Raw genomic sequence first — 26,870 nt, forward strand, 5'->3', positions numbered from 1 at the left:
CATTGCCAGGCTGAACTCATTCTGAGCTTTGGCTTCTCTGACAGCTGCCCTACAGCGCCTAGCTACCCCTAGATATTGCTCTTCAAATGCATTTCCTTCCCTCCATTTCTTGAACATCTCCTTTATCTTCCAGAGCTCATCACAGATCTTTCTGTTCATCCACATGGTTTCTTAGATCCTCTACCACACTTCAGTCTTACTGGAATGAAGATGGCTTGAGCCGTCAAGAGCTTTTCTTTTGGGAGAGCCTGCCCTTCACTTGTTCCTTTCCCTTCCAGCATTAGTGTCCATAGACTAAGAGCCAAGCTACAAGTGATGCCTTACACAGGTCGGACACTTGTCAGCTTCCCTCAAGTTTTGTTGGGAAATGTAGGCACACAAACAACAAGGAGAGGTTCTGAAAATACAACTACCAACCAAAGGGGGCTAGCCCCTGGGAACCAATACCATAACACTACCAGATGTATCTAAAGTTATTATTATATAATGCAAGTGCCAGTACAATATATTCAATACTTCAATACATAACCAATATATACACAGTAATTCAGTACAAGACCAATATATATGCCTAGTCCATATTGCTCATAAATAAAGTCTCTCTGTATATATGCTGTAAGTGCAATGATTCGTCGCTGTTCATTCAACAGTCACTATCAATATTTGGCAGAATTCTCATAATACAAGGTATATTCCTGAGCCCACCGGCTATGAGTGGCTGAAAATCTCCACGCAGTTGGTTGGCCCCGAGTGGCTGATAATCTCCATGGAGTTGGCAACGAGCCCGTCAGCAATTAACTTTGCTCGTTTCGTAAATCTTCTTCACAGCCAATGTTTTCACTGTTTTCACTGTAACAATACAAACAGCTGACACTACAAGTATATACTCACATAATTTTTACAATCATAGTGTTATATTCATCATATTCATACTTACAGAAAAAGCAGACTATAAGTCCTACCCACGCGTCACAAGTATGCTCCAGGTCAATATGTTTCAACCAAAGGTATGCCCTAACCAATCATTAGTAATTATATACTCTCTGCTTAGCTTGTATCAAGGAACATTGGGAAGCTCCTGTCAAAATTCACAGAAGGCACCTGTCGAGAATCACAGAACAGCTGCAAAATTAATCGCATTATTTAAACCCTTAGGTTCTAAACTCTCCATCCTATATATCCATTGTGCTTCAGCTTTTAATAGATCATTGGTGCTATTGATGTTTGATTTTACTACTTCCAGTACTGAGTATTTTAATTCACGTTCATTTCTATGATGATTCTGGAAATGCTCTACCAATGGTGCTGCTAAACATTTTGTACGTATTTTTGACAAATGTTCCTGGATGCGGACTCTAACGGACCGGGTAGTGCTTCCAATATAACATAAGGAACAGGAACATCTGATAATATACACTACGTTCGCAGATGAACAGGTTGAGTAGGCTCAAGAATATAACGATCTACCAGTGTGTGGGTGTGTGAAGAATGCAAGGGGGACACTTAAATCACATATATTACAGTGCCCGCAGGGAAAGTGTTCCGTGGGTAAATGATCCTGCACAATGGGTTTACTGTAATCAGAGTGAACCAGATAGTCCCTAAGACTTCTGGTATGCCTGTATCCAATCCATAAAGGTATATTACACCCCGGTATGTCATTGATGATATGCCAATTTGCTCTAATTATATTTACAATCTCACCCGAGTACTGGGAAAAATCCAGAGCCCACGTTATTCCTGTGCTTACCTCTCTCCCAACCCTAGCCTGTTTTAAAAGTGACCTCCTAGGGGCTGCGTGTGCTCTCCTAAAAGCCCCCCAAATAACATTCTCAGGATACCCCCGTGTGGCAAATGCCCCGTTCAATCTTTGCGCTTCTCTTTCAAAATCCAGGCTGTTGGAGGAATTTCGTTTAAGACGCAAAAATTGGCCGTAGCGGGTATTATTCTTTAAATTCTTCCTGTGAAAGGATGCAAAATTTAACTAGGCACATCGGTCAGTTGGCTTACGGTACTGTCTGACTCCTAATCTGGTCCCTGAGTGTTTATATACTTGCAGCTGTAATGGAGAGCCAAGCTGTAAAACCAGGATGCCTACATTTCCCATCAAAACTTGAGGGAAGCTGACAAGTGTCCAACCTGTGTAAGGCGTCACTTGTAGTTTGGCTCTAACTCTCATCATATCTCTAAGTTTATTAAAGTTAGCCCTACTAAAATCTAATATGTGCATACAAACTGCCTTGGTACTCCACAGCAGAAGGAATTCTAGGAGGACATGATCACTTCTCCCCAAGGTTCCCACCACCTTTACCCCATCAGCCAACATTTTTTTTGTAATATATTTTTATTTTGAAAAACAGAATAATAGTAAGAGGGGATACAGAAAGAAAAAAGGGATTGTATATTGTAATTGTATAAATCGGAAATCTTTATAATAGAATATATAAAATGCAAAATATTTCTCCCCAACATCTCCCTCATTAAATTTTTAAGACACTTTCTATGAAATACAACGGTCTCCCAGCATACCAGGGAAGTTGAAGTCTTCTATAATTACAAGGTTGTGTTTCTTGGATACCCTATTAAGCTGCTCACAGAGGGCAGAATTCACCCCATCTCCTTTGTCAGGTGGCCTGTAGCAGACCCTTCCCTCCTTTATCTTCACCCAGACACTTTTCACTGGGCTGTCACTTTCCTTTTCCAGTATTTCCTGACAATGAAGCCCTTTCCTCACATTACGGTTGCCAGGGACTTGGAGTGCCTTGACGGGATATCCCCTCGTCTCTTGGCTCTCCTGGCTGGGGATTGGGAGCTGTCACTTACCCCGGCTTCTTTCTTCTCATGTGTGTACAGCGTGTGTGCACTCCCAGCTCACGTGATGACATCACTTCCTGAAGTAACATCATCATGCAGGGGGTCAAAGGGCACCCCCTGGTCAAAGGGGCCCTTGACCTCACTGGCGCAGGCTGCTCTAGGCACTATGGCCATGGCCCACTCTTGCTTAGCAAAAAGAGGCCATGGCAGTGGCGGTGGTGAGAGCGGGTCGCTCTTACATCACAGGAGTGCGCTCCTGCCCAGGGACACGCCACACCACCCAGGAGGGGGTGGTCCAGGGAGCGCCCCCCCACCAGCCAAGTAAGTGGGCGGGGGATAGGTGGGATTGGGTGATCCTCCACCCCGGGCGGGGGAATGGGAACCCTATCTCACATACAGAGCCACTCCACCTCCTCTACAACACTTCCTGTTCTTCTTGAAGAACTCATACCCATTCATTACTGCATTCCAGGCACTGTAATCTTCCCAGCAAGTCTCTGTAATGCTTGCTAAGTCATAGATCAAGTTCCTCCTTCTTATTGCCCAGGCTTTGGGCATTGGTAAATAGCTACTGCAAACCTTGAAACATCCCCCCTCTTTGATTTGGCCTTCTTGAGTAGGCCTGTGCTATTTGCTCTCCTTCTTCCCTGAAATTCCTATGCCAGTTGCCTCCGTTCCCCTGCAATGCCAGTTTAAAGCCCTCCCAATGAATCTTCCCAGGTTCCTTCCAAACACATTCTTCCCTGTTGTCAGAGAACATTCAAGATTAGACATGGGCACGATCGGAATTACGGACTGAAAATTGCCCCGATTTTGGCGTTTGCGCCATCGGGACCGGGCTGATGGGTTCCGTCCACGGCTCCCGGTTCAGCGCTCATGTGGGGCGCTCTATCGGGTCTCGATCAGATCGATCGGTTTACATTCGGGATTGCAGTCTGCAGACAGTCTGGCACCAGCCATCTGTTCCCGAGGGAATGGAGCCCCGTGGAAACGGAGCGTGGGGAATGCCGGAGCTGTTTGCCCTCCTTCTGTTGCCCTGGAAACGCGAATGGAAGCCCAGCTTTCCTTGATCAGCAGTGCTTCATTCCAACCACAGAGCAGCCAGAAAAGCGCGCGCCCGTCTCGTCCATTTGGGAGAAGAGAGGGGAGGGCGGGGAAGGGGGTGTTCTGTAGCCATGGGCACTCGAATCTCATCTCTGCAAAGCCTGAGAGGCAGCTTTTACAGCCAAACACAGCCGTCCTGCGTAGCAGACCCAGGCTTTATAAATAGCCATGTGCTGCGCAACAAAGTTTCACTTTCCGCTCACGGGTGGAGTGGGACAGAGGTGAGCTCTCGCTTGCCGCTTTTAGAGAGAGAAAGTGCAAGAGAGAGAGAGGGGGAGCTTTAGCTTTGGGCTTCAGTGGATAGGGAATTAGGGAATAGGGAGCTATCTCCTCTGGTCCCCCCCCCCATGACACTACCGGCATACTCCCGTGGGGACAGACCCCCCCGTCCCCTGAGGGGAGGCGGCTTGCTGCCACCTCCACGGGCCTGCCGGGCCCGGCGGCTGCCATCCTCCTCACCCACCATTCCTTTAGTGCTGGAAACCGCGGGGCGCCCTCCCGCGTCGGCTTTCCCGATTTCCGATTCAGGTACCTGGGTTTGGTGTCGCCGCGGAATCACAATCAGCTAAATTGGGATTATTTTTTGGATCGTGCCCATGTCTATTCAAGATGTTGTTTTTAATGTTTTTTTCCCTACAATTTTGTTTTTACATTATTGTTACCCAGCTTGGGTCCTGAGATACTGAAAAGAAAGGTGGGCATATATAAATATTTTAAATAAATAAAAGAAATAAAATAAAATTTTATGTGGATTTGGGAATGGTAGTTAAATTATTTTACATGGCATTAAAAGATGTGAGTGGTATATTCAGGTGCCAATGTCATAAAGGAACAATCTCCTGTGTAAATATCAAAACTTTGATCTCTTAAGAAGGCATAACATTTATAGTAGTTGCTAGCTAATTTATTAACATAAGTCAGTTGAAGTCCATGTAGTTACATAGAAATAAATGTGATTGCAATGCATGGATTCCAGAATCATTGCTATAATCTGGTCATCCATGGGCGCTTTCTGTGAGTGGAAAAATCTTTGGAATAAATTTTAGTACTGCTGTGTTCCACAAGAAGTGAGGGAGGATGCTTTGATCATGATGCAGCTAATTTCTAATATTAAAAAAATGTCTTCATAGAAAAAAACATGTCTATTTTGTTCTGTACTGATAGTTTAAACCAGAGGTTGTAACTGATTATATTTCACCACTGCAATAAAATATACCTTTCTAGTTTTCTGCCATAAAGGAAAGAGGCAAAATTTACATCAATTCATCTTCTGTTACTGAGAATAAGGCTACTAGAATGTACAGCTCTTGGAAAGATGCATAAAAGGGAATGCTTCGACATGAATAAAAGTGATCCTTGTCCATATTTTACACTTGTTCTTACTGCATTTCATGAAGACCAAGTGGAGTTTTGCACAGAACTACAGTTAACTTATGCCACCACAACACAACATAATTACATTGCTTCTTTGGATCTGGGGAGTTGCAATTAGCTTGGGATGTGCAGAATTTCACAGGCACAGCTGCAACTTGTGGTTTACTGTTATTAGCTAATGAACCCCATATGAATCTCCTGATGTTACAGAAGGACTACAGGCCAGTGAGTATAAAAACTACACACTTGTCTTTTATTCTAATTGCAAGGTAATAACAGCTTACAACTTTGTATAATATTATAACCTTGCATGGATTCCGCTGGCTGCCTTCATAAATTATTTAGGTTTCATGAGCTTAATATTACCTTCCATTTTAGATGAAACCCATTACAACTATTCAGTGTTCTGTCTTCTGCTCAATTTACAGCTGTGGAACAACTATTTTCATCTTGCAGTAGCTTTCATCACACAAGACTCCTTGCAGCTTGAACATTTCTCCCATGCAAAATGTATTAAGATCCTGAACAAGTAAGCCGGCTTTTTGATCATGTGAAACTATCTTTTCCTTCTCATTTCTGAAATTAAGCTTTGATAAAGATGGTGTTTTTTGTATTTCCTTACAGGTATGGGGACATGAGACGCCTAATTGGTTTTGCTATCCGTGACATGTGGTACAAACTTGGTAAGTAAGTACAGTCAGAAGCATAGACATCGAGCCAACACCTATGCTGTTTGAACAACATTCCTGATAACACATTTATTATATTTATTTCTGGGTTACTAAATGCCTGCAGTTTTATCGAACAAAATGACTGCATTTGAAACGCTGATGGCTGATGAAGTTGGGAGGAAACTAGTAATGGACTCTTGCCAGGACTGCCAGGGAGAGGAACTAGAGAAAAAATATTACCAGCAGCCCACCTGCATCAATTTGTTTGCCTGACAAAGCAAGGCAGTATTTCTTTATTTCTTCATTTACAACATGCCTTTCTAACCCAATAGGGATGCAGTTCAGCTTATATTATTCTCCTCTCCTTCATTTTATCCTCACAATCTCTCTCTCTGTGAGACAGGTTACCTGGTAAGCTTCCATCACTCTGACCACTACACTGAATATTGATGCCTGTTGTTTTGGGCCAGTCTCTCTGGAAATCTATATTTGTGGTTTCATGTAGGTAGCCGTGTTGGTCTGTAGTAGAACAGCAGGATTTGAGTCCAGTGGCACCTTAGAGACCAACAAGATTTTTCAAGAGAATAAGCTTTCAAGGGTCAAAGCTCCCTTTTTCAGATGCATTGAGGCGAAGAAGGGAGTTTTGAGTTGACCCTTGAAAGTTTATACCCTTGAAAAATCTTGTTGGTCTCTAAGGTGTCACTGGACTCAAATTTTACTATAATTGTGGTATAGTAGTTAGAGTCAGGTTTGGATCTGGAGACCCAGGTTTGAATCCCCAGTTTGCCATGAAAGCTTTATGGATGACCTTGGGCTAGTCACATCCTGTCAGCCCATCCTACCTCATAGGGTTGTTGGGAAGGTACAACGAAGAAGAGGAGACTGTTGTAAGACACTTTATGTCCCCATTGGGGAAAAAAGTGAGATATAAAAGAAGTAAAATAAATAAGCAAATAATCACTTGAAATCGTAGCATGTGCTGTCCTGCAACATGAGAGGACAGATTTTCCATTTCTGATTTCCTAAAGAAAGTTTCTTTTCTCTCTCCCTTAAGGAATGATGGGGCCCTTGATGTGTAAATGTGTATGTATAAGTGTCTCTCCACCCTTTGCTGTGGTGGGAAATGAAAGAGAAATAAATCCCACTGGGTATTTTACCCCCTTCTATCCTTTATCTTCCTTTCCTTCTTCATTTTGTGTTTCTTTAAAGATTGTTTAAATGTTTGAGTGGAGCAGAGAGAACGCAGAGGACTGTGACAGTTATTGGCAGTAAAAACACCTTTCATTTCTCATGGAAATAGGGTACATCCGGTGAATGACAGATCCGTAGAAACAATGTTTATGCTTGAAAAAGCATAAAGTGCTAAACAGGTGGGGCTAGCAGTCTGTTGGTGTTGCCAAGTAGGCCCCCTCCCCTGCTTTAAAGCATGGCATGAACTGTGTTAAAGTTTCCTGCGTTGCTGTTTTATTGCTGCACAAAGATTGCCTTGCACGTGTGTGCTCTGATACACGTGTCCGTTTCCTGCCTGCGTGTCAATTGCCCTGCTTCTGCAATAGACTGTGTAGTTCCCTGACTCCATGTTTGGGTGACTGTACAAAGGACTCTCTTTCTGGACAGCCCTGCCCTGACCTGTATCTGGGATTCCCAGTGTGTGTTTGGACTCTGTTACAAGTGTGCCCCGTGCCTGCATTGCCATCTGCCACGGACCGTGCCTGTTCCCTGCTTTGGACTGTGTTTTAAAGTGTTGCTCCCCTGCCTCCATGGAAGCCTGCCTCATATGGGCCCAAGCCGCTGCTAGCAGCTGGGCGCCAGCCGGGGAAACCTCCAGCGAGCCTGGCTAGGCGCTCCCTGGTCAGTTCCCGCCTGGAGCCTCCCGCGAGCCGGCCCCCGAGCTTGCCCTCGCTACCGGGCAGCCTGCTATCCAGCCCCAGCCATGCCCAGCCGGCATCCATGTTCTCAGGCACCCAGAAGACCCAGAGGAAGAAGACTGCTTTGAGAAGCCATTTCGGTGAAGCGGGCACACCACGTCCGCAGCGAGAGCCCCTCGCCCCGTTCTGCATATCTTGGGAGCCGCCCCGGAGAAGAGCTAAGTGCTGACCATCCCAAGCACTTAGAGAATGCATCTCAAAGGAACCTCCGCATTCCAGAAGCTGATGACATCAGGACAAGCCCTGTCCGCTGGAACATCCTTTCAGCCCACTTGGATTTCCCCCTCCCTCTTTTGTCCCCTCTGCCTGAGGTGTCACTTATCACAATCTGATTACTAAAGTGGCCCATCTAAGCCATTCAGTAGCCCATTAGAACCTTTGTTTTAAACTGTGAGAACCACCAAGTACAGCACCAGCCCCAGGGTACGTTTTGGGGTATTTAAGCTGGTCTCCCAGACCACTCGGTGCTTAGGCCATTCCTATCCAGACTTCCTTGCTGTCCGTCTGTGGTCCCAGTGCTGGCATTGGGCCACCCTCGCTGCTGTGTCTCTGCTTCGCTCCAGGATAAGTGAGTATTCCCCCTATCATCGTTGGGAACCAGCTAATGCGAACGTCTCTGTATTTCCTACTCTGTATTCCTTAGGTCTTGTGTGTTCTCTGTATGCTTGTGCAAGTTTAGGCATTACGCCACACTTAATACACGTGTTTGGAACTTATTCGTTGTCTGCCTCTTTTTCGCTAGAGTGTCTGGGATCGGGACCTCCGTAAACATAGGTTATGATCCGCGCTTAATATTTAGTTACAGACTGCTATAGCTAATTCCCCATTATAATAAAAGAGCAGTTCTGGTAACAGTTTACTGGTGGAGAATGCGGGCATAACCCAGTTCGTGTGAATACACGTGAGTCGACACGCGTGTCTTCAGCGAACTGACTTAGAGGAAAATTTTCCAGACCTCAGTGTAAAGAGCGCAATTTAGCTCAGGGAATTAAAAGTGTGAGTGTGTGTGGCTCTAGTGAGCATTTCTATCTTGTGGGTTGGCTTTTCCCCCATTTCCTCCTTCAGCCAGCTTTGGACTACTTGCCTTTTGTGGTGCACCGCGAGGCCCTCCAGCCGTTATAACCGGTGTACTGTGGGTGAGGACCTCTGAACTGGTGAAGTTCCTGGCCACCTTCCGGGCCGCCTAAACGCGTCTATGTGGGTGGGATCCCAGAAGTAGGCTCTAGATATATACGCATATATATACTTCCTGAAGCAGCACATATAAAATTCTCTTCCGCCCTCCCCCGTCTCTCCTAAGTCCGTCCAAACCCCGTTCCTGCCAGCACTTAGGCTTCAATCCCCGCTCCGGAGGAAACGTGAAGGGATCGTTAGTCCGTTTGGTTAGTTAGCTTTGGGAATCTAAAGCCAGGTTCCTGAAGCCCCGCGGCAGCCGGCCGCACCGTGCTTAAGAGTTTTAAGGTAGACTCTTGGGCGCCTTTCCGCTTGCGAGTTTTAAGTCAGACTCGTGGGCGCACCTCGCTTGGGAGTCAGTGGGACTCTTGGGCACATTTTCGCTTGAGAGTTGGTAGAACTCTTGAGCGCTTTTTCCGCTTGGGAGTACCGTGGTTTTACTCCTGAGCACTTTTGCTTGGGGACGTGCAGAGGCAGTCCTTGAGCGCTTTTAGTCTTTTGGTCGAGGCTTGGAGACAGTTTAACCGTTTGTCTCTGAGCACGAGGCCTGGGGACACTTTTGAGTATAGTTCTTGGGCAGAGAGCTTGAGAGCACTGTAGCTTCTGAGCAGAGGCTTGGGAGCATTTCTGGTTGCCTAAGCATAGGCTTGGGAGACCCCCTTAGTTGCAGTTCCTGAGCAGAGGCTTGGGAGCATTTCTGGTTTTCTGAGCGCATAGGCTTGGGAGACCCCTGAGCTTTGGTTTTCCAAGTATAGGCTTGGGAGACCCCTGAGCTTTAGCTTCTGAGCAGAGGCTTGGAAGCACTGAGCGTTTTTGTTCTTGGGCTTAGAGAGCTTGAGAGCACCCTCTGAGCCGGTAAACTTTTCCTGGTCCCGTGGCTTGTAGGCAAGCTTGAAACGGGAATAGGAATTTTTCCTTCTCCCCCGGTGGAGAAGAACCGAGTGTAGTACCATTAAAAATACCCTTGTAAACCTAAAAGTAGGACCTTAAAAACCCCTGGTGAAAACCTGTGTAGAACCCAGTTAAAAATCCTTGAGAACCGGAGGGAAGGATAAACCTCCCAAAGGAACATAGAGAGGAGAAAGTTGCTAAAAACCCCTAAGAACCCAGTGTAAGAATCCCCGAGGACCCGAAGGGAAATAACCTCTGAACGGCCCCTAGACGGGAAAACTTATAGGGAGCTTCAATCGCCCCACCCCTGGTGTCGCTGATCCACTCTTTAACCTCCCCCGAGATCAGCCTTAAACGAAAGTAAAATGTACCGGGCAGCCCCCACCGTGCCCCGCCTGGAGAAGTGGCTAGTTAAGAAGGGAGATTGCCCTTGGGAAGCCGGTTCCTTCAAGGGACCCGACCCGCTCCAGATAGTCAGAAGCGCCTTCCAAGACTTTTGCGAAAAAGAGAAACCTAGGTCCAGTAAGAAGGATAGGTATGGAGCCTGGGCACTTTTCACCGCCCTGCAGGACAGCGTGTCCCTAATTAATAAGCTACAGATAGCTCAGGAAGAACAGGAACAGGAGATAGAAAAGCTAAGGAGAGAAAAGAAGGAACATGAGGAAAAAGCAGCCGAGTGGCGTTCCGAACGCGTTAACTTCATGCTGGAAAAGCAGGGACTAGCCGCTGCCCTCCAGGACGCCCAGCACAAGGCTGAAGTAGCCACCGCTCGTGCCAATATGGCTGAGCACGCAGTAATTGAAGGACAGGAGAAGATTGCAAAATTAACCCATGCTGCCCAGTTCATGGCAGAGCAGAAAGTCGCAAAGATAGCCGCAGCAGACCACTCCGCTTGTAAGAGGGAGCTAGAGGCCCTAAAGCAGCACCTGGGGATGCAGCAGGCCGTAATTTCCGCCGTGCATCCCGCAGCCCTCCTGGCCCTCCCCGAAGGTAGTACCGACAGCTGGTCACCTCCTTCGCCCCAGCCCGAGGAAGCCCCACAGCCCCTCCATCCGATAGCTACCAAAGAAATTGTCTCCACAGATGAGGATGGCAGGAAGACAGACCGAATAGTTAAAGAGACCCGCAATTGGAGGCCCGATGAGCTCCAAGCCATAGCGGATCGAATGGGACCCCTGAACCGAGACTCAGCTATACAATGGTTTGCTCACGTGACCATGTCCCAGCCCTCCGCCAGTGGCTCCGATGTAGCTCAGCTGGCCCGCCATTGTGCCAGCCCCGAAATAGTCACCTCTCTCAACGCATACATTTCTAACCGGAGACTAGCCACTCGCAGTCAGTACGGTGCCATGAAAGAGTTGTGCGCCTTCCTGTGGCCCACCAAGAGTTTAAAGGCCCTGTATATTGCAGAGTCTCAAAAACCCGGAGAGGATCCAGAGGCATATTTAGCCAGGAAACAGCTCCTAGCCGAACTAGCCGACGAGGTGGATTTAGACTTGAGCGACATGCCGGATTTCGACGACTTAGAATTTAGGAGGGCAGTCATAGATGGACTCAACAGCACCACCCGCCTGGCCCTAGCAGGAGTAGAGCCCGGGAGCATTACATGGGGAGAGCTGGAATCCCGCATCAGGAGCATTGCTGGCCTGTTGCGAGAGACCGGCGCCATCCGCCATGTGAAGTCCCCGGCCTCTCGTAGAAAGGAGAGCGAGCCGATAAGTGCAGTCACCTATGCCAATCACGGCCCCCACTCTCAATATCGACCGCAGGGACGCAGCCCGTACCCGGAGGCAAGGGGAGGGATCCTGAGGGGAAGGAGCAGTAGCTTTAACCGGGGAAGAGGACCAAGGGACTACCGCCCGGGAGTTTCCTTTGCGCCCACCCCGAGTTACAGTTCCTCCTCCCAGCAGGGACCCCACGAGCCCCGATTACAGGAGGCGCCCCTAGCCCCTTCTCACTCGCGAGCATCACACCCGTACAATCATCAGGTCTACCCGCCTCCAGATCAGTCTAACGCTTGGGGAGCATCGCAGGGCGACCACGAGGGCTACCGGGACCGCGGCAGCACGCCCCAGTCCAGGGACTCCCTCCGTTGGGAACTATGGATGCGCCTCAAAAACATTGGAGCGAACATGGAGCTATTCGATGGGAAGCCCACGTCCATTCTAATGAAGGCGATCATGGAGTGGGAAGACCAGCAACAGCCCCCAGTACCTCCGTCAGCGCCCCCTTTACCGCCAGACCCTCCCTTCTCGAGTCCCCCGATAGCGGCGGTCCGGGAACGACCGAGCCCCAACAACCCCTTTAGAGGAAGCGCCGCTTCCACCGACCAGTGTGCAGGATCAGAATAGGGTTGCCCCGAGTCCCAGTCTCCCTCCGTGGGCATAGTTGCCAAACTAAAGCCGGACACATGGGGGAGACCGACAGTGAAGGCAGGGATCGGGACTCCCGGGGAAAAGAAGAAGCCTGCCACTCTCCTCATAGATACCGGAGCTTCACTTAATATACTCCGGCCCACCTTAGTCACTAAGGGAACTCAGACCCCCACCACCATGCAGCTCGCCGGTTTTGGAGGCGGCATGCAGGAATCCCAGGTCTGGCAGGATATCCCCCTCTCCGTTGGGAACCTGGCCACCAGGATTTCGGCCTGCGCAAACCGGGGAGAAGATGATGGACTTTTGGGCATGCCATTTTTCCGTGCCGAGGGACTGACCATTGACCTAGCAAATGGGCTCCTGTGGCGCATCCCAGGAGGCCCAGACTTTGTCAATGCAGTCCATCGATGTGCAGCCCTTAAGGCCCCCCTTCCTCTCGCCCCCATCACAGGAGACCCCTGGGTTCAGGACTTTCCCGAAGTGTGGGTGACAGACAAGGCCGAGTGTGGGATAGTGAAGGGCGCCTGCGTCCTGATTGAAGGAAAGGACCCCCCTCCCCAACGACAGTACAAGTACCCAGCGGAAGCTGAGGCAGGGATAGCCAAAACTATAGAAGGACTCCTTGAGTGGGACGTCATACTCCCGATGCAGTCCATCTGCAACGCCCCATTGTGGCCAGTTCTAAAAGCAGATGGAGTGACCTGGAGAATGACGGTCGACTTCCGTGCCCTGAATGCCACCACCCCTCCAGTTGCCCCGGTTGTGGCCAAGTACAATGAGATCCTAACGGCCATTGCCGCTGGGTCCCGGTTCTACTCGGTCATAGACCTGGCCAACGCTTTCCACTCCATCCGGTTGCATGAGTCTTGCTGGTACAAGTTCGCGTTCACTTTCCGCGGCCAGCAATACGCATTCAAACGGACACCCCAGGGATTCCACTCCAGCCCCAGTATTTGTCATGCCCATGTGGTCCAGATGTGGGAACGCCTCCAACCCTCCTCGAGGCCCCACGTACTGAGCTACGTGGATGACATTTTGGTCCACGCCCCCACGGAAGAATTAGCCCGCCAAATCACCAGGGAAGTCCTGGAACTCCTCCGCGAGACTGGGTTCAAGGCAAGCAGGGAAAAGGCCCAATTGGTTCAGACCAGCGTCAAGTACCTGGGTCTGACCCTGGGACCCGAGGGTCGCACCCCGGACGCCCAGCGAATGGAGGTCATTTCCAAGCTGCCTGCACCCACCGATGTCCCCTCCCTCAGAGCCCTTCTAGGAACTTTTAACTTCTCCCGAGACTTCATCGAGTCCTTTGCAGACAAGGCTCGCCCCCTTTACGCCCTCCTCAAGAAGAACACTCCCTGGGAGTGGGGACCGGAGCAACAGACAGCCTTAGCCGAGCTGAAACGCAGTCTGGCCGCAGCCCCGGCCCTAGCCCATCCAGATGTCACCCAGCCATTCTTTATTCAGTTAGCAGTATCCGACAAGAGCATAGGAGCCACGCTCACCCAGCAGCAAGCGGGAACCGCTAGAGTAGTAGCCTATGCCTCTCGCAATCTAACTTCAGTAGAGACCAAGTTTAGCCCATGCGAAAAGACTTGCCTCGCTCTAGTTTGGAGTCTGACCCATTGGGAATTTATCATAGGAGGGTCACGCACAATAGTTCAAACCACTCACACGCCTCTCAAATATATCTTGTCGGGAAAAATACAAGATGGACAAGTCTCAAACGCCCGCATAGCGCAGTGGACCCTGGCCCTAGTCAACCGCGGAGTGGAATTCAAAAAGGAAACCACTGAGCCACCAGCCCCCTATGGCCTGTTAGTAACTGGAACCGAGCACGAGTGCCCCCTGGACCCGCCACCGCAGGTTGTTTGGCCAGTCACTTGGGGAGTCCCGCTAGAGGAAGCCCGACAGAACGGCTTCACATGCTGGTTCTGTGACGGCTCCTCCTTTCACGCTGGAGGCTCTCCTCGGACAGGCTACGGCGCCGTGCGAGTGAGTGACGCCCATACTCTCAAAGGTCCAGCCCGCCCACATTCCAGCCAAGCGGCTGAGGTGCAAGCGCTTCTGGCAGTGCTTGAGTTTGAGCCCCCAGAAAGCCCGCTTGCCATTTACACAGACTCGGATTGGACGGCCAAAGCCGCCACGGTCTGGCTCCCGGTATGGCAGAATCAGGGGTGGAGAGCTAGCGATGGGAAACCCGTAGCCCACCTACAGCTATGGCAGCAAGTAGCAGCACTCCTTCAGTCCCGCTCAGGCCCAACGCAGGTTACCCATGTCAAGGGACACCAGAAGACAAACTCAGAGACCGCTTATTGGAATGACCAGGCAGACCTCGCAGCCAAGGCAGCCGCCACTGAAAATGCTCCCCTACCGGAACCAGCTACTGATTGCCCCTTACACCCTGTCACCACTCGCGCACAAGCCCGCAGCCAGGCTCAGGGAACTACGGGAACACTAGACCTAGCGCAACTACAGCTATCTGACCCAGAAATAACTGACCTCCTAACCGCAGGGAGAGATCAGACAGGAAGACTAATGATCCGAGAAGAGGAAGGCATAGTTTGGGCAGTAGATGCAGCCGGTGAACGCCACTGGGTAGTGCCACTGGAAGTCAGGGCCGACCTGATTCAGTTTGTCCACGAGCAGGGACACCGAGGCAAGGACCTGACTCTGGAAAGGGTAAAAGAGGTTGGATGGTGGCCTGGCATGCGCACCGAAGTAGCGCAATGGGTGGACAACTGTCTGTCCTGCGCTATGGTCAATGCAGACCCCACCGGACCTAGAGCTCCCCTCCAGCATCAGAGAATTAACGGACCCTGGGCTCGCATACAGATTGACTTTATCGGCCCCCTTCCCCCCACTCCACGCGGCAATCGCTACTGTCTCACTGTCATAGACCCCTTTAGCAAATGGGTCGAAGCGTTTCCGTGCAAGCGCAACAATGCAGCCACCACAGCCAAACTACTGTTCAACAATGTCTTTTCAAGATGGGGCATTGTGAGAGTCATGGACTCTGATTTAGGCTCACACTTCATCGGAGAAGTCACACAGGAGCTTTGCAAGGCGCTAGGCATCCAGCAACGCTTCCACATAGCCGGCCACCCTCAAGCTTCGGGCGCCATAGAAAGAACCAACCGGACCCTCAAGGAGGCTCTCCGCAAAATGGTTCGCTCCTCCGGGAGAGACTGGGATGAAAAACTCCCCATAATCCTAATGGCCATCAGAGGTACCACCGCAGTTCACGGGTTCACACCCCATATGGTAATGACAGGGCGAAGAATGCAGCTCCCGGAAGCCTTCTGGCTAGATACGCAGCTCCCTTCTGATATGCAGCCCGTAGTGATTAATGACGCCTGGGTCCAGGATCTGCTCTCATCCATACACGCTGTCCACATGCAAGTGGCCCAGAAGTTGGGCACCGCTCAGAAAGATATGGACCGCAAATTAGGATGGGTCAGGAACCCCAGGCAGTGGGAGGAAGGACAGCTCGTTCTGTACAGGAAGTTCTCGCAAAAGGCGCATTCACTAGCAGCCAAATGGCAAGGCCCAGTCCCCATCACGAAAAGAGTCTCCCCAGCCGTCTATCAGGTAGCTATCCAGAGAAAGACAGGAGGCACTTGGTTAAAATACTTTCACGCCTCTCAGTTAAAAGAATGGAAAGGGAAGCCGCTGCAAACTGCCCCTCCTGTGTATGACCCTGGGGGAGCCGCCACCAGCCCAGCCCCCCTCTGCCCAGTGATTCGCCAGATATCCCTTCACCCTGGGCCAGAGATACCCTGTGTCCCCTTAGACCAGACCTTTTTAGCCTTAGTATAAAAGAAACAGTAGAATATGTAGATATAGGTGTGAATGTCAAAAGTTTTTCCAGTTCTATTCTTTAACTTCATTAGGCGGGCCCCACAGTTGGGACCCTTGGGGAAGACACGGCAACCAAAGCCAAATAGGACCACCACCGAGAGTGATTCTTAATTGGATTGTAAGCCGCATGTTCGGAAAAAAAATTGCACAGGCAAAAGAGAGTTGCTGTGTGTGAAAGTGTTTGGAGAGGCTTTAGCCCAAAAGTGAATGCATTTCCAATATTGGAGACACACCAATAAAGGTGATCTCCGTATTTGAAAACATTTCACCCGCCGTGCTGGTGAAGATCCCGCATCTACGTAGATTCGGGGTCTCACCTGCCAGACCCACGCTTTCGCATGATGGTCGGCTTTGGGGGCCGTGCCTCCCCTGGAAAAGGACCCCCAGATAGCCCAACATCCCTCTTTTACTAATGTTCATATTCGTCATGGTGAGTTGCTATACGGCGCCACCATCTAGTACGCTTTAGTGCAAAAGTAAAAGACCCGCCAGTATTTTGTAAATATGTTACCCCTGGAATATGTTATTGGGGTGCGTTCGCCACGCACAAGGGGCAGCGTGCCTCATTTACATAGCCAGGATCCCCTACGCCAAGATGACCCCCGAACAACCCAGACCCAGTGGCGCCGGCAGATCTCGGCCGTCTCCGCCGCTTTTCGATAAACGCTGCCGAGCACCCTCGGCTCCACTTCGGCTCTTTCCGCCAGCAGCCGCCCGCCCCACGTAATCTTTTCCCTTGCCCGTACCGTATAAGGGAAAAGAAGGGGGGGAGACATATTGAAGATATAATGAAGCCCTGCCAGGCACCCCAAGTAAGGGCAACCTAAAAGTACCCCACACCCGTGTGCTTTTGCTTTGTGTGTTTCTTTCTTTTAACATGAAAATGGGGCCTCCCGAGGGAGTCCCTCCAAAAATTGATCCTAGGAAAAAATGGTCCGCCGAAATACATACATGAGGTCCTGCAAAAAAAGCAGAGGGAAAAAGGCAAAGCAAAAGCAAACCATCATAAAACATACCTTCAACCCTAACCACCCCTACTTAAAAATTATTTTAGAAAAATAGAACGAAGGTCTCCTTTAGCAGCAACCCTTATAGTTAATGGAAACCGCTCTCTAGTTTTTTCCTTTTAAAACGGCAAAGCCAGGCCAAGCCGGACCGATAGCTCTCAGCCCGCAAAATAAAAGCAGCCCGCCGCCAAGCAAGGGGCACCTGAAGGCCACATAGTCTAGGCACCCAGGGACCCCTGGGGCGAGTTTGCATAATCCCGCCTAACGCACAGCCGACCCTTGCTCGACGTAAAGACGTCCCCCCTGAAATATACACGCTTTAGAAAGAAATCTTCGTACAGGAGTTCCCCAGAGCAACAAGCTGGAAGGCTCGCTTAGTGCCCCTGGGACTTCTCGTTCGAACCCCGCTTAACATACTGTGCTGGCAGAAAAACGCTCTCCCTTTTCTTTTTCCCCACTTCACTTCATTCATTTATTATGCTGCAACAAACTCAGGGAACCTGTACTTATATCCGCAGGTCTCCCCAGGATATTTTCACCACAAAAGGAAAAGGAAGGCCAGGAGATGAGGCACCTGGCTACTCTGTGTTTGCTCGTACTGGCAGGCACCCTAATAGAGGGGCGCCCGTCCAAATTAATGCCCTACCCACACTGGAGATGTATCAATACCCTGGCAGGAAACGAAATGATGGTCTGCAAGGTTGTGCAGCAGATCAATATGACCACCCCCACGGATCGCACTAACTTTCGCAGCTGTGAAGAGCAGTGGATCCGACCCCCAGAGCTTGTTATTTTATGTGTGGGAGTAAAAACTATGTCCCAGGAACTAGTATGCTACTCGCCTACTGACACAGTGTCACCACTTGCTCCGATTCCTTGTATGTTTCTTCCCCGTATCAGGCCAGCCCCCACCGCAGTCCCGGTGGTAGACAAATATACCACCCCTGCCAACTTCGAAACCTCGCCATTTGTTACTGAGGCTTTCGGACCATACTGTGAAGTTATTTTAGTGTCGGCCGCAGTATGGAAGGCAGGAGACCCCTTTAGAATGACCATCCTACTAGGCACCACTGCCACTGAATCTGCATCAGTCACTATCACGCCCCCTTCAGGTGCAGTTCTCTCCTTTGCTATAGAACGCTGGGAGAACCTGACCTGGATTGTGAAGGAGGAAGACCTAGCCAAACATGGCCCACCCGATTGGATACTGGTTCAGCAGACGCCCGAATGCCAAACCAAGCCCCTAGTAGAGAAATTTCACCGGCTTGGGCTGCTCTTTGTAAATTTGACTCACGAACCAGGCAATTATTCCCTGCTGATCCGGACCCAGGAGACCCACACCATTCAAATTGACCCTTTGATTGCTAGCAATGAACGATTAAGCCAAGGCGGCACGCATATAGTGGGCTCCCATGTTTTGAAAACTGACATTCGAGAGAGAGTTCTAGTCCGCCCGCAAATGTCGTTAAAAGAGATCCGCATAGACTTAGCTGAGCTAAATATAACCCAGAGGCTGCCGCAGTGCGCTCCCTATCTGGAGGCCGGTAGCAAGGGTTGGAATGCATGGCTACAACTGTGGATCGATCCCTCTCCTTCTCTCTCGCGTGCCAGACGAAGCATTGCCGACTGGACTGCTCCTGCAGCCGGAGGCTTAGCAATCATGGATTCGGTCAACATTGAGACTCTCGCTAATAAGTTTGCCCATGTCACGACTAGCATCTCCGACTTAGGTAAACCGGTGGTGCAGTCCCTAAATTCCATTTCGAATGGGCAACACGAGATCAGCTCCATTTTAGTTAACTGGGAGAGTCAAATTGAAAGAGATTTTTCTCTGCTGCTCAAAGGAACGCAGTCTGTTGAACGCAACGTGTCAATAGCCATGGCATGTATGCAAGCCCAACAATTAAACCAGGCTGTGGCCATGGGGCTAATTCGGCAAGCCACGGACGGGCACTTGCCCCTGGAAATTAAAAGATTGATTATGCCCAAATTGTCACCCATTGAACTGGAGCTTGAATCCTGGTGGTCTCTCGTAAATTCCTCATTCTCACCGACCACCCAGGAGCTTAAATTATTTTTATTAACGGCCAGTGCGCACGAGTCATTCCATGTGTACCCAGTCGTGCCTCTGGGACTCCAAGTCAGCGACACCGAGGTCCTCTACGCCCGCCACCCCGACCATTGGGCCCGCTTCACCCCGACCGGATGGCAGCTCGTCAGCCTCCAAGGGTGCCAGCATCGAGACCAGACCGGCTTCATTTGCCAGGACCAAGCCTTTGCACCTCATCACCCCTGTGTAGCCCCGTAAGTAGACGCCCTCAACGAGTGCTCCTTTGAGGTCGTCCGGGAGAACAGCTCCGCTGTGGTCTACCTTGGGAAAGGATGTGCCTGCGTGCGAACGGCCTGCGACTTCGTGGTCCTGAACTCGTTCCAGCTGAAGCCCGTGATTCCGGGAGTCAACCGCTGCTTTTGCAACCTGTCTTCGGTAGCAGCCTGCGACTTCACCTACACGGTACCGGTCTGGACCCAAGAAGAGATCCTGGTGGCACCCTCCATCTATCGACATGTGAAGCCCATTCCCCTTGGCATCGGTCTGGAATTAATCCACGAGCTCCTGGCCCACCCGCAGCTCCACCGTACCCTCCAGAGCATCCAAAGGGACGGGGACACTACTGCTTTGGTTGTGTCCCACAACGGAAAGGAGATTTTGGATCTTGCCCAGCGGATCAAGACCACCGGTGAGCACTCGTGGTGGGAGACCCTCTTTGGTTGGAGCCCCACTGCCACTGGAATTTACAATTTGGCTCTGCACCCGATCGTTGTGATTTTGGCCTTTCAAGTTTTATTATGTGCCTCATTACTTTATTTGGGCTGTTGGAGCCGCCGACAGCTCCAGCAACTCCAGCTGTCTTACCGCTTGGATCATTACAACCCCGACCTCCTCTTGCCCTAAAGGTTATTCTTGGCGCCCTCCTTTAACCCTTGTTTAATTGCTTATGTTGTCGTGAACTATGACTATGTTTTATTATGTGTACGGATCCTGCACCGGCCCCATGGACGCTCTGCTGCCGGACTCCGCTCCGAGGCCCTCTTGTGGACTAGGGGGGGACATATTACTCTGCCTCCCGGCCCACGGCCCGTCTCCAAACGACCGCCAGCAGCGCCACCTCCATGAGGACTAGAACTGTGCGCCTGAAGCCCTTCTCGCCGCCTGCCGACCCTGCTCTGCGGATTGACGCAGACAGCAAAGGGGGGTGGAAGTGTGTTTTGGGGAACACATGGACCAAGCTTACTTGTTCCTGTATATATGCAACCCAGTCCAGCAGCTGTACTGCGGACTGAGCCGTCTGTGATCTTTGCTGCTCCATTGTTTTAAGTTTCTTATGAATTTCTTGCCATTGCTTCTTATGAATTTTACTCCCATGAATTTAGCCCCGAACTAGTCCCTCTCTCTATCCACTGCAAGTGCGCCCATGAACTTTATCCCGATGAATTTGATTTTAACCTTTTGAATTGCCTTCTTAACCCAACTCCCTCCGCCGAGGCAGTTCTAGTCTATGAATTTGATTTTAATCCAGCCATATTGATTTGGTTTTTAATCGCAGAGTTTATTTTTCTGTCCCCCATGAGCCCTTCCGCCGCTTACCCCCCATGAATTATTTCTCCGCACTTGCTTTTACTATTGCTGCTTTTATCTATGAGTTGGTTTTAACTTCCTGGTTTATTGCTTTTAATCATATATATATGTATTTATGATTTTAAACACCTATGAATTGTTCCACCCTTGATGAATTGGTCTATGCCTCGCTTGCACATTTCACTTTTATCTTGTATGAATTGCTTTTAATCCTGCATTCATGAATTGACCCATGAATTGCCTTTGCTTTTAATCTTATGCCTATGAATTAATCCATGTATATGAATTGCTCCTGGTTTTTAGTGCTTTTAACCCATCATGAATTACGTATGAAGTATTCCCATGTATGAATTGATCAATGTACACAAATATGAATTATTGCTATTTATATGCATGAATTGCTCATTGCTGCCTATATCACTATGAATTGCTATTACCTATGAATTATTGCTATTTATTCTGACGGTTGCACTTAGCACACCCCCTGGTGTGAACCCAGAGACCTGCAGCCCATTGGCTGATCTAAATTGCACTTATTCGGTTAGGTGGTTCTCCAAACTAAATTTTTGAGTGACGCCTCCCCCTCCTTCCCTTCCCACTCCTTCTTCGCTCGAAGCTCGACCACCGGACATTGCCGACCACCTCGCCTTTGAAGTCAAGTTCGGAGACCCGCGCGCCTGACGTCACGGGGTCTCCGAGGGGGGGAATTGTTGCCAAGTAGGCCCCCTCCCCTGCTTTAAAGCATGGCATGAACTGTGTTAAAGTTTCCTGCGTTGCTGTTTTATTGCTGCACAAAGATTGCCTTGCACGTGTGTGCTCTGATACACGTGTCCGTTTCCTGCCTGCGTGTCAATTGCCCTGCTTCTGCAATAGACTGTGTAGTTCCCTGACTCCATGTTTGGGTGACTGTACAAAGGACTCTCTTTCTGGACAGCCCTGCCCTGACCTGTATCTGGGATTCCCAGTGTGTGTTTGGACTCTGTTACAAGTGTGCCCCGTGCCTGCATTGCCATCTGCCACGGACCGTGCCTGTTCCCTGCTTTGGACTGTGTTTTAAAGTGTTGCTCCCCTGCCTCCATGGAAGCCTGCCTCATATGGGCCCAAGCCGCTGCTAGCAGCTGGGCGCCAGCCGGGGAAACCTCCAGCGAGCCTGGCTAGGCGCTCCCTGGTCAGTTCCCGCCTGGAGCCTCCCGCGAGCCGGCCCCCGAGCTTGCCCTCGCTACCGGGCAGCCTGCTATCCAGCCCCAGCCATGCCCAGCCGGCATCCATGTTCTCAGGCACCCAGAAGACCCAGAGGAAGAAGACTGCTTTGAGAAGCCATTTCGGTGAAGCGGGCACACCACGTCCGCAGCGAGAGCCCCTCGCCCCGCTCTGCATATCTTGGGAGCCGCCCCGGAGAAGAGCTAAGTGCTGACCATCCCAAGCACTTAGAGAATGCATCTCAAAGGAACCTCCGCATTCCAGAAGCTGATGACATCAGGACAAGCCCTGTCCGCTGGAACATCCTTTCAGCCCACTTGGATTTCCCCCTCCCTCTTTTGTCCCCTCTGCCTGAGGTGTCACTTATCACAATCTGATTACTAAAGTGGCCCATCTAAGCCATTCAGTAGCCCATTAGAACCTTTGTTTTAAACTGTGAGAACCACCAAGTACAGCACCAGCCCCAGGGTACGTTTTGGGGTATTTAAGCTGGTCTCCCAGACCACTCGGTGCTTAGGCCATTCCTATCCAGACTTCCTTGCTGTCCGTCTGTGGTCCCAGTGCTGGCATTGGGCCACCCTCGCTGCTGTGTCTCTGCTTCGCTCCAGGATAAGTGAGTATTCCCCCTATCATCGTTGGGAACCAGCTAATGCGAACGTCTCTGTATTTCCTACTCTGTATTCCTTAGGTCTTGTGTGTTCTCTGTATGCTTGTGCAAGTTTAGGCATTACGCCACACTTAATACACGTGTTTGGAACTTATTCGTTGTCTGCCTCTTTTTCGCTAGAGTGTCTGGGATCGGGACCTCCGTAAACATAGGTTATGATCCGCGCTTAATATTTAGTTACAGACTGCTATAGCTAATTCCCCATTATAATAAAAGAGCAGTTCTGGTAACATTGGGCGGTGCCACGTCCAGCAGCATCCCACAGGCAGAGCGGACAGCTGAAATAGAAAACAAATACAGTTTATACAGTGCTGACAAAGATTTAGACCATTACTTACCTCTGTATCCATTAGGAGCCTCTGGTTGAAGATCTTTGAACCTGTAAATAAGAATGATAACAACAACGAGAACAAACATAGGAACTTATATGGATTGTACCTTTGAACAATATCATTGTGTATTTGACTGGTGACGAACTTTATTGCATTTCTGTTTATTGAATTGTGATTATTGTGTATGAATTATTTATTGTTATTTATAACTGGATTACTATTTATATATTTATTACACTGTATGCACTTTTGCACTTTGCACATTTGTTAAATAGACTCTTTGAAGTTAACCGAATAGTTACTGTAGTAACTGACGGTGGGAGAATCTCTGTTTGGCTTTTGCGTTTTCTCCTGGGGGAGCCTCTTTTGTTGGAGTACAGTTATTGGCAGCCCCAGCTGCCGCCTTTGTGGTGACCAAGAAGTATTTCATAAGTGAGGGTGCAGTTGTCAGCATGCCAGTCCTAGGAAATAACCTGGTCACATGATCTGCTGTGCCAGTAGAGCATTGATCAGTGAGATCTCATCTAGGACTTCTTGCTGCCTGACACTATCACCTGATTAGGTGCAGCAGAGGCACACAAAGGAGGCCTTGCATATCTGCTAGTTAGACATTTGGGGTTTTTCTTGCTATGTGTGGTGCTACACACAATATGCACTGGAAACAATGCAAACGGTAACAACACCAAATTTCTAGTTCAGCACCAGCAAAAAGTATGTTCCCTCTTTTTTGATGATAACATAACTAGAAATACAAAACATGTTCAGGTATATTCTTGCAATTTACATGTACGCCTTGAAATAGTGAGGGCATAAAAACTGTCCAAAACATCTACTCAGAAGAAAAGGGAAGGGACAAGAATGGATAATAGAAAAAAATGCTTTTGACAATGAAACAGTTGCTAACATTTTGTGAACCTTGTAAGTCTTGTAACTTTCACAGCTTCCTTAGTTGGATCTTAACATTAGTTATCAAGAACTAGTTTGTCTTGAGTGATAAATTTTGGTGTGGTAGCATTATTTCTCTGCTTTTGGTTTCCAGTCTGGAGAGAGGGATATCACTTTGTTTTCGGGGTTCTGGGTGTGCAAATGTGTTATACTGGCATTGCAACCTCTCATTTATCAGTTCAGCAAATAAAGGGTAGGGTGAGAAATTATATGGTGAAGTGAATATTTCGCCCCCTCATTTCCCATGGACATTATCCCTCAGGGTCTTGACCAGACCTTATTTCCTCCCCCCCCTTTCCCTTTAACATACATTCAGCTGTTCTCAACATTCTGTCCATTACGGAACATGTTGAGTCATCAGGCCATTGTTTGTTCCTTTGGTTAATTTAGAAAGTCATATTTTCATGCATATCTGGGAAATCCCTAGAGTATGTAGAAACTCCTGCCTTGCCTGCGGGTGATCTGATTTTGCTGCTTTCATTATCATACAGGGTCCAGCCACTGTACTATTAGGCGTAGTAAAAGGTTGGGAGGCTGTGTAGAATAACAGGCTGGGAGAGGAATAAACAATTCAAAAATCCCATTTTGCCCTTCAGAATCCTCCCTGCGAGGATTCTCTAAACTCTCAGATGTTAAGCAGGCTAGTTTCTCTTCCCAACCCTTTTCTTTTCACTGACATTCAGCTACCCTCAACATACTGTCTCTTCTGAAGTATATTTAACCTTTATTGGGCTGGGTTTTTTTGGAGGGGGGGGGGGGTGTCTTCTTTTGGTTAATGTATAAAGTTGGATTTTTATATATATACCTAGTGATTCCTATGTGTATGTACAGACCCTTCATTTGTGTGTGGGTGGCCTGGTTTTGTGTCTTGTAATCCACAAAGGGATTATAGCATCATTTAAAACAGAATGATTCCTTTTATCATACTGTCATTCCTTTTTCCTTTGTTCCCTCGTGTGCAGTTTAGAGGGACTGATAAGTTTTATTCAGAAGAAGCAGGATATTTGGATTCTCAGTTCCAATTACCATTAATATTAGAGATTACTTAAATGTTAAAAACTGGGTGTGGGCAAGAGTGAAGCGGGGAACAGAAAAATCTTAACTTACTCTTGATTCAGATACATCAAAGTCAGCAGCAATTCTACAATGAGCTCGTCCACGTTCTAACTATCACTTATAAGTAAGTGTGTTCTTGCATTTTTCATGGTTTTCCCACTATGGGTGGGCGTGCACAAAATGAATTATCGCTATAGTTCTTGAAACAACAATATACAGTGGTCTCAGGGCTACTATTTCATCCCCAATGTGCTACTTACTTAAAATTGAATAAGTATCCAAGAATAAGCAGTATAGGGAGAAAATACATGTTTTCTTCCAGATTATGATTGCCTCTGAACAGAGAACAAAAATTAATTGCATTACAGCATGTCAGTCCACATTAAAGATATTTACTGCGTGATAGAATTTGGCACTGTTTGACTGGGTAGGGAAAATCACCTCTCCTTAGAAGATCTACCTCTTTCTTTGCCCTGTTTGGGAGTCTCCACCTGCTTCCCAAACCTCCTTGCCAACTTTCCCAGTTCTCCTGGTCGTGCTAAAATTGCTCTCCGTGAGGACACAGTCTCTCAGTTCCTTCACACTGGATCTCTCTCTGCTAGGACTGAAAAAAGACTCTCCTCTTTCCAGCCAAGGCTACCCAATCCAAAGACTTGGAGTAGCCTGCCACTCAAAGCTCTCTGATTCTGAGAGGATTAATCCTTAACAATCCTGCAAATGTGTGTGTACAGCCCTTTGAGGCTTCTTTAAGACATGCAGACTGTCATACCATTATGTGAGAGAGAAACTGCAGACTCCACACTCCTCAATGCTTCAGCGTGCCACGTGCTGCATGGCATGGAAAAAGGCACACCTGCTAAATAGACCTGTAAGAAACAACCAGGTAGACAGTATTCAGAAATGTAAGGGTAGCAAGCTTTATGAGTTTTAATGAGGCAGATTTCAGCTAAGCAATAGACAGGTTATTTGCTTTGTGGATTTTGTCTGAACCTGAGTGATTTATTCTTAGCAGCACTCTGTAATCAATAAACTGAAGTTTTATTTAAACCTGTGTTTGGATTCATGAATTACATGTGAGCAGGGCTTTTTTTCAGGGGGAACGTGGGAGAACAGAGTTCCGGAACCTCTTGAAAATGGTCACATGGCTGGTGGCCTCGCCCCCTGATCTCCAGACAGAGGGGAGTTTAGATTGTCCTCGGCACAGAGGGCAGTCTAAACTCCCCTCTGTCTGGAGATCAGGGGGCGGGGCCACCAGCCATGTGACCATTTTCACTGAGGGCAACCCACTGAGTTCCACCACCTCTTTCCCCAGAAAAAAGCCCTGCATGTGAGTACAACTTCAGAGAGAACCCAGAGATTGAAAAATCTCACAAAAGAACAGGAACTTTCCTTCTGCCTAAGGTCCAGCGTGGCTGTGGTCAGTATCCAGGAGTAGGAGTTGGGGGTCCTGGTTCATGCTAGACTGTTAGTCCATCTCTTTTTATTAAGATCCTGAAAGAAATGGTGTTTTAGGTACAGGTTATTAACTCTTTCTGCTAAAATGGAAATGTTATTGCACTGATTTTGATAAGCGACCATACACTTCAGAATTTCACAGATGAAAGCAAAAATTATTTTATACATGAAGAGGTGGGGTTCCCACCATGGTCCCACAGGTGCCATGGTTCCTGCTGACACTTTACCTGGTAGCTGCTAAGTGTTTGCAAAAAGTGGGCTCTTGCCTAACACAGCTTCTGTTTGGCCACTGGAGTTCTGCTTGGCTGTGCAGATTAAGATAATGTTGTTTCAGAGGACTTCCGGTTTGGGATTCATGGAGGTCTAACGCAGCTCCATTTGCG

At 48.8% G+C, this 26,870-nt stretch overlaps 1 protein-coding gene across 1 annotated transcript in view; it reads left to right on the top strand.

Moving 5' to 3' along the window:
* Positions 1 to 26,870, top strand: part of DOCK2 (dedicator of cytokinesis 2) — a 470,704-nt gene that overhangs the window by 325,562 nt on the left and 118,272 nt on the right. The window contains exons 31-32 of the mRNA XM_054976977.1: positions 5,721 to 5,821; positions 5,917 to 5,975. Of these exons, the coding sequence (XP_054832952.1) occupies positions 5,721 to 5,821; positions 5,917 to 5,975 (160 nt within the window). The remainder of the gene's footprint in view (positions 1 to 5,720; positions 5,822 to 5,916; positions 5,976 to 26,870) is intronic.

Source organism: Eublepharis macularius, chromosome 4, assembly GCF_028583425.1.
Source record: "Eublepharis macularius isolate TG4126 chromosome 4, MPM_Emac_v1.0, whole genome shotgun sequence".
In the NCBI taxonomy this organism is placed as follows: Eukaryota; Metazoa; Chordata; class Lepidosauria; order Squamata; family Eublepharidae; genus Eublepharis; species Eublepharis macularius.